Below are 8,905 nucleotides of genomic sequence, written 5' to 3' on the forward strand. Positions count from 1 at the left end.
AAACACCTGGGCCAAAGAGCATGGCATTGAGTGGGTGTATCCCATCCTTATCACGCACCAGCCTCTGGGAAAACTGAAAGATACAATGTTAAAGACTACGCTGAGAGCAATGGGTGGCGGGACATTCAAACATTGGGATACACATTTAGCAAAGGCCACCTGGTTAGTCAACACTAGGGGATCTGCCAATCAAGCAGACCCTGCCCAGTCAAAACTTTTACGTACTGTAGAGGGCGATAGAGCCCCTGTAGTGCACATAAAAAATATGCTGGGGAAGACAGTCTGGGAAATTCCTGCCTCGGGCAAAGGCAAACCCATCCGTGGGATTGCTTTTGCTCAAGGACCTGGGTGCACTTGGTGGATAATGAGGAAGGATGGGGAAGTCCGATGTGTACCTCAAGGGGATTTGATTTTGGGTGAGAATAGCCGATGATTTGAACTGTATGATGTTAATTGCTATGTAATATTATGTGCCATATCAATGGTGTTGCAATAAGAATCACCCAGATTAATGAAGAATGAACTTTGATGAAACCAAGTGAAGCACAGTGATGATGGAGCCAGAACTGACTTCAACATGAAACAATCCAACACCACATACCATCTCCATCTTTCCTGCCCTGAAAGATTATTATGGCAGATGGAGCCCAAAGTCATGGACTAAATGAACTCAATGAACATTTTAGAGGGATGGCCCATAGACTTAAGGAATGATATCTCTGTGTATATATATCAAAAGACAGGAAAAAGAGTGGTGATTAATGGGAATGTATTGGAAAGTGTGAGACCTGGGCATGACGTAGATGGTATAGAATAAGGGGTGGATGTTGTCCTGGTTTTGGCTGGGATAGAGTTAATTTTCTTCCTAGTAGCTGATATAGTGCTGTGTTTTCGATTTAGGATGAGAATAATATTGATAACACACTGATGTCTTAGGTGTTGCTGAGCAGTGCTTACACTAAGTCAAGGAGTTTTCAGCTGCTCATACTGCCCTGCCAGCAAGGAGGTTGGAAGTGCCCAAGAAGCTGGGAGGGGACACAGCCAGGACAGCTGACCCAAACTGGCCAAAGGGATATTCCATACTATGTGACGTCATGCTCAGTACCTAAACTGGGGGAAAGCTGCCTCGGGGGGCTGCTGCTCAGGGACTGGCTGGGAATCGGTTGGCAGGTGGTAAGCAATTGCATTGTGCATCACTTGCTTTGTATATTATTATTATATTCTATTTCAATTATTAAACTGTTTTTGTCTCAACCCACGAGTTTTCTCACTTTTACTTTTCCAATTCTCTCCCCTATCCCACAGGGGGTGCGGAGTGAGCGAGCGGCTGTGTGGTGCTCAGTTGCTGACTGAGGTTAAACCACGACACCTGGGAAGGTTTTGGATAACGGTTTCTCCTTGTATAACTGCCCAGAATAGCCTTATGAACTTATGTCATCTGGTGTCAACATGACCATGTTTTCCTGTTCAATAGTATTTAAACATTATAGTTAATTCATAGGTAAATTAAGGAAAAAAGAGTTTGAACTAGCTTCTTGAAAGTAGTTACCTTGTTGAACTGCAAAACTTTCATTACCTGTCCTTCCTTGTTTATTTTTTTCTTCTTTTCTGTCTTTCTGGGTTTCAGTAATCTATTGCTTCTTCATTAGAATAAGTTTCATGCAGGTTTATTTCTGTTGTCTGTAAAAGATCAGTGTTATTTTACTTCTACTGAAGGAGTTACTTAAAGCCTATGATATAGCATATGGACCATCAACTCATTTTGCTAACTGTAGTTTTCCTGTCTTCTAAAAGGCTGGATGAAATAGTATGGAAAAATATTATATAGCACTCTTTATATTTCTTTGTCCAAAAATGTCCAATTTTGGTTGCAGCTATTATTTCTACTCAAATCTGTATTTTCTATCATGTCTGAGATCTTATTTAATTATAAGACAATATCTGTCACTAAGCATATACTTTCATATACCCATATAAGTAATGCCCTTGTATCTCATTATTAGAGTTCCTACTTATTACTTTTTATGTATGTGTTTCTGCAAAAGAGATATCAGGAAAAAAAAAAGGATTTAAATCCAATTTATGTCCTCTAATTTGGTGAAGAGTTCAAGAGACAAAACAAATTATTACTCTTTTTAACATAGTCAAAATTATGTAGGCCAAAATTATTAAAATAACCAAGTGTGACTTTTTATGCATATTTTCATGTGAAACAAACTGTTTTGCCCTTTTCTGACTGTGTCACGGTTTTTAAAATAAAATCTAATACAGATGATTTGGTGTATGCAAAGACATTGTTTATAAGCAAGTTTAATCATGACCCTAAGTTGCTGCCCTATTATTTGCAGTAAGGCACTGTCTTGAAATGGCTAAAGCTTATGTGCTGCTAAGAAGTGCAACATATGAGAAGTCTCCTAATAAATGTCTTTGCAAACAAAAAAAGACCTCCTGCTGTATATGCAGTCTGACCATTAAAATTAATTCTCAAATTCATTCTTTCATTTTGATCTGGATAAGTCAAAAACTTCGAAAGCTTGAAATTATCCTCAGGATGGGGGTAACTGACATTTTAAAACAAATGCAGCAACTTATGGTGGAAAATTTCATTCAATTAATTCTGCCTGTGAACGTATTTGCAGATTGAAGCTTTTGTGTTCTAAAATATTTCTTTTCATCCACTAATTCCAACTTTCTAAATTCAAAACAACCCCAGTATATTCAGTTCTTTTATACAATGATAATGTTTTATACCTTTTCTCCTTTATTGTCCTGTCAAGACATTAAGTAAATATGTCTTTTTTTTCTTTTCCAGTGACAACATTATTCATTGCTATGTGAAAAAAGTAATTTCTAGTACACTTGATAAAGAATAATTGAAATGTTTTGGATTAACTTTTGAAGCATAATTATTTAATGACCAAAATTATGTCCAGAACTGTTAGATTTTTTTTAAAATATGAATCAATCTTTTCAAAAATTAAAATGGAAATAAATGTAAATCTAAGGAGCTTAACAAGTAATCAAGATGTGGTTCTAATACATTAATTAATGCATCTGTTATTTCACTGATACAGTGTCACTGCACTTATGTGTGACTTCTTGGCTGGAAAGAGTTTGATATTTACATATGTCAGCTTTTATTTGTGTCATAATATAGAGATAAAGTACTCATTCATTGTAAAGTCTTGTTCAGTTTGCAAATGTGTCAGTCTGCTCTAGAAAAACTGTCATTTTTTATAATATCTTTCCATGGTGAATTTTAGGGTGTATGTATCTGTGCAGTATCTGACAAGGCCTTCTTGTAGGTGATTCTTGCAATTTTTGGTTTAATTATTCAAAACAAATTATTGAAGGATTTTTTTTTTAAATATCCAGAACCTTTCTATAGGTTGGTGATATCACTAGGAGAATGAGTAAATGGCCAGACAGACTGCCAAAACCTGCTAAGTTTAAAATTGTAGGTGTTGCAGCCTGAAGCATGAACGCCAAATATTTGTTGCTAACCTAATGGCTACTGAAATAATATATGCAGTATAATGCATCTATACATAATAATTTTTTGCTTCAAAGTCCAGGCCTTCAAAACATTTCATCACATGCTTTACATGAGCATGAGTAGATCATTAATGTAAATTCAGATGCCAAATGCATCTAAAGCATGGCAGCTTGTCTGAAGTAGAACTGATACTATAACAAGGGAGATCTCATGTTGCTCGTCTTGCTGCATGAAACGTATGTTGCACCATCCCTTTCTCTTGCCTAATATGGCTCCCTGATTAAAGTTAAACACTTCCCAAATGCTGACCTAAATTAGGTTGTCAGTGTATCTGCTAATTGTTTATTATTGTGATTACAACTTTTTAAAGTCTGATTTCTGTTTAAAGTTACTGCCAGTCTTTCTTCTGTTCTATTGTGTTAGAATCAGGACATATGAAACATCTTAAAGCAGTTCTATTCTTACTATGTTATATACCAAGTAAAACAACAAAGATGACCTCCAAAGCTGTGGAAACTCCAGTCTGCATGATCCCAACTGAGAAAATGGAAGAAATCTTTTTGATTCATTCTCAGTCAATAAAGAAAGAACAGATTTTTTTTATCAAATAGAAATTTAAATCACCAGTCTTAACTGGAGAGGTTGTATATAGACTGAAAAGCTGTCCATCACATTAATGAGCTCACAGCTTCTCTTCAACTATTTCTGCAGAAAGTCCTGAGAATACGTAAGTTTTGCAGTATATAATACCATGGCATGTTGAGAAGTTCCAGACCTAACCTGCGTCCACTGAGAATGCTCTGTCTCTATACTAAAGACATATCTGGTGGTTGAAGCATCTTTGATGTTCTCAAACCCTCTGTTAAAAAAAGAGAAAGGAAGAGTTCTGTTAGACTCTACAGTAACTGATATTAAAAAAAAAAATAAACCTGACTAGAATATTTCCTCACTGTTCTCCCTACCCTGTGACTTCAAATAGTTTTTCTGATGTTAGTCTCATGGAACACACACCATTTTCTCTAGCTGATGGTTCCTTGAAAAACTGTGTGCAACTGGGATACTCTTAAACTTTTTTTTAAAACAGAGAGGGTATACTGAGAATGCACTAAGAATATATAGAGAGAAGCTGGTATTATTTAGGCTGCTCCTAAATTTATTTGTTATAAATACAGGTTTATAAAAGTTTAGTTTATATTCACAATACAGAGGAACATTGTTAGTGCTTTAAGATAAATGCTACTAATTAGTGCATAGCTGTGCCAAAGTTTCTGCATAATTCGTATTTATTTCTAAATTTTGCAAGCTTTAAATAGGAAAATTACCCTCCATTTTCCTTAATACCTTAATTGTTTTGAAATGTTAACATTCTAAAATGAAAATTGAGGTGATAGTTAAAATACAGCTAGTCTGTGAATGAGCATTGAAAGTAACAAGAAGCAATTTAAGTTAGGATAAAGAAGGAAAAATCAGAAGAAAGATGCAAAAAGCATTACCTAACATCCTAGTAAGTGAAACTTTATACAGTATAATTTTGAAAGAGAACAAACAGGTAAGACATGGGTCTGTCAAGGGCATAGAAAAGTCTTTTTCTTTATAAGTAAAAGAGTGAAAGATTGGGCATGTTTCTGGATGAATAGAAGATGACACATCTAAGAGATGCTTTCAGAAAGAGGCTGCAAGGTTTAAACATATTCTGGAAGTGAGATACTCAAATCAAAGATGATACTTTCTCGTCCTACATGTTATAGATGTCAGTAGAAGTGGATAATACTTCATAGCTGTGGATAAAGGGGAAATATGACAGGACTGAAACAGAGGAAGATAAAGGTCTCTGAAAGGGATTCATTTGGGCATCTTTTAATCTATTTTCAATCTGAATGATAACAAATGTTAGAATTAAAAAAACTCTTAAAATTTTAAAATCTAATTCTTAGGTAAATTCCAAAATACTGGCAGGTAAAGTTTTTAATCATATTAACATTTAAAAGAATATACATATATTTATAAATGCACTGAAGTCCCTGGTGTCTCTGAACGACTAAAAGTAATAAATAAATGGTTTCATTAATTTGAGAAATTTGTTCCTTTTTTTCCCCATCTGGAAAGATAAAATCAGACAGACTTGTTTTACAGGGAATTGGATTTATTTTGTTATGACAGCATGTCATGCAACCACCATCTGTTAAAAAACGCTTGACAGCTCATTGGGGAAAGTAGAAGCTAAAAGCTGGGCCATGTTTAACAAGGCCTGTAGACATCCAGGAAGATGTGCCGCGTTCCAGACATATGATACCTGCTCTGTTTCAAGAGACAGTATTTCTCTGGGTAAATGATAGCCTGAATCACCTTTCCCTGATATTAGTGTGAGCGCGTGTTGACAGAGGAAGGCAGTGGCTGAGAAGAAAATTTTGCAAAGGTCGTCATCCATCTGGGGAGGTCACTTCATTCTGTGCTATGAATAAGGTCTCAGTCAACATTTATTGGTGTCCCAAACAAAATACTTATGCATTTTCTATGTATGTCTGTAAAAGGAGGTAGCTTCACTGCAATGTGTTTGTACTTAAAGCATGATAGCAAAGGCAGTGTTCTCCACCTTGTATTACAGTTGTTACCGTACAGTTCAAGTTTAGTAAACTTGATATGTCAATAATCATATCAGTCACATCGTTTATTTTCATGTTTTGGTGATTCAGTAGTCAAAATTGAATCTCACTTCCACTAACGCAGCTACACTTCTGTGCTAAAGTACCAAATATTTTTTCTGAAAAAATGGAAGAAATGTTAGTAGGAAAATTATTTATTTTAAGGAACATCAGTGTACAAAAAGGCTGCTTTTCTAGCAAGATCAGTTTTTGACTGTAACAGCATTTCAATGCTGACATTTCCCAAGAAACCACAAAGTTAAATTCTCAGATTAAAGTGCATGTTTATTAACTAGTATAGGATTGTTCTGAAAGCCTTTATTCACACGCAGAAAAAAATCTTTATCAGTCTAAATAATATTAGTGAAATTAGCAGGATTGGGCTCTTGGTCTGGAGTATTTTCAAGATGGTGAATTCCAGATGCTATACTTTTGTCCAGCTGAACTGGATTTTTATTCATGCTTGTTTTTTTTTATTTATCAGGAAATAATTTTTTAAGTAAAACATATTTTTAGTTGTGTTTCCAAAACATTTCTGAGATTATCATAAGATTTCTTCACCTCGTTTAAAGAAAGATTTCTGGGACAAACAATATGCAATACAATAAGTAGTGTTAAAAAGTTGTGGAGAAAGAGATGATTCCTGTCCTTTCCTATATTTTTAAAACATTCTATATGCCAAAATAAAAAAAGAATGTAGACAAATGTTGAAATATAGTGTAATTGTTGCAGTTTCTCTACTTTAAGAAGAAACGATGCTCAGGTCAAGCATTTTGATACTTACAAGTGCTTTGTCTTAGTTATATTTTTGTAGTGCTGTAATGCAGTTTTTATTTTCTTTAAATTTTCTCTAGTAAAACTTTGGATTTTTATATAAATTAATCATCCCAGATGCTTCCAAAACAGACATAAAGATATATAGCTCTTACCATCTGATTGTATATATCCTGCTTGTCACCACTTTTTGCCACTGTATTCAATATGAAAGCATATCACTGTGTGGGAAAACCAGCCACTTTTTACATCTAATCTCTCATCACCTTTCAGCTGTAATGCTGTTATCTGTAATCCACTCAGGTTTGTGTAATTTATTTTGTGCAGCTAAAATATTCCAACTAACTTTTTTTTATTCAGGAAGAACGTTCTTCCCTGTCCTTAAGGGTTTCCCCAAAATCTTTTAAGATGAAAAATGTGATCCACAAATTTCTACTAACTCTGTTCTTCTGTAGAGGAAACAGAACCACAGGAGGAGTGTAACTATGCATGGACACACGTGTGTATGTGCAGAATAGAAAGCACGTGTATTCAGGTTTTCTGTATATTCACAGTGTTGTGCTCTGTTACTTTATGTCTTTTCTTTATGATTAATTACTTTGAATTCTACATATGCCTTAAATACCTTTTTACAAATGAAGAAGAAAAAAGTGAAAATTGAATGTTCAAATTGTTTTGAGTTTTGAAAAGACTGTAAGTTTATATATTTATATACCTAATGTTATTTAAGTATCTGATGTCTGGAGGGAGAAAGAATGGAGGACAAAAAGAATGGAACAGTATAGGATACCTTCTCTTTCTATTCCTACCTGAAAACACAAAATAGAGATTTTAAGACTCATTTGCATGAGCACATATTCAGCTCATTACAAATGCATTGTTCTGTGGGGTTTTCTGTATATTTTTAAGATGAACTTTATCTTCATAAAAATATTTCTGTATTACAGTTGGGTTCTTGGCTTTTGTCTATTTCAAGTCTTATTATGGACAGAAGCGTAAATGAAATCTTATTTTCTTATGCTAACTTAATCTTACAATGGTGTGTTGTGAATATTTCAGAAGGTGACTTCACGAAATGTTGTTTTCCCTGTCTGAGAAAAGCTGTGGATCCTAGTATACCCCAAAAAAGATGACTGACCATGGGAAATCAATCATTTATTTTCCCATGGAAGAAAAGCATGTTTTTTTTGTCATAGTCAAAGAAACTAAACAATCCACCCAAGAAATCAATTATATGGGGTTCCTTTTTGGTCATAATTTATACCGTTTCAAGAAGAAAAAAAAAAAAAGATATGCATATGGTTAAATTCGGGCCATGGAAGTTAATGTATGGGAAAAGTGAAAAGTCATATTTACAGCTGCATGTCTAAATTTTTTTTTCTTTTACTTTGCAGTGACCCAGGGTGGGGATGCAATTGCATCTGATACATGTCCTGATCCTGGAATTCCAGAAAATGGGAAAAGGGTGGGCTCTGACTTCAGGTAGGCACACTTAGTTTTCTATATGACCAAGAGGAAGTTATTTCCTGTTACATGTATACAGAGCATGCAACTACAGATATGTATTGTTTCCCTAGTTTTAAATGTGGTGAGTCTTTGTCAAAAGAGCTCGTCCATTGCATATCTTGAATTGTTTTTGTTTGTTTCTTTTTTAAAACAATGCATTTTAAATAGGAATTTTAGAACTTAATAATCTTGTCTGTATAGGAAATGCAGAACTCTCTGGACAGCATAAAAGAAGCAGCAGAGGGAATTGTCTGTTTTCCCACTATATAAAAGTTGTTAAAAAACTTGGGAAATATGGCAAATCCAGTGTCTGATGCTGTGATGAATGCCATCTCCTTGCTTTTTTTGTTTTCAGCTTTTCTTATATTCATTAAAAAAAAGAAGACGAGGTCAAATGGACCCCTATGGAGAAAGGAGGAAGGTTGCTCTTTTCCTGCTCGGGAAAAAAACCAGAGACTAACCGGTGAGGCTGTGAAGAGGGCAGAAG

General features: G+C 34.8%; 1 protein-coding gene across 1 annotated transcript in view; it reads left to right on the forward strand.

The window, feature by feature from the left end:
• CSMD1 (CUB and Sushi multiple domains 1) overlaps positions 1 to 8,905 on the forward strand; it is a 1,045,142-nt gene that overhangs the window by 597,125 nt on the left and 439,112 nt on the right. Inside the window, exon 8 of the mRNA XM_009333261.1 lies at positions 8,307 to 8,394. Within this exon, the coding sequence (XP_009331536.1) occupies positions 8,307 to 8,394 (88 nt within the window). The remainder of the gene's footprint in view (positions 1 to 8,306; positions 8,395 to 8,905) is intronic.

The sequence above is a fragment of the Pygoscelis adeliae genome, unplaced genomic scaffold, assembly GCF_000699105.1.
Source record: "Pygoscelis adeliae isolate BGI_AS28 unplaced genomic scaffold, ASM69910v1 Scaffold57, whole genome shotgun sequence".
Classification (NCBI taxonomy): domain Eukaryota; kingdom Metazoa; phylum Chordata; class Aves; order Sphenisciformes; family Spheniscidae; genus Pygoscelis; species Pygoscelis adeliae.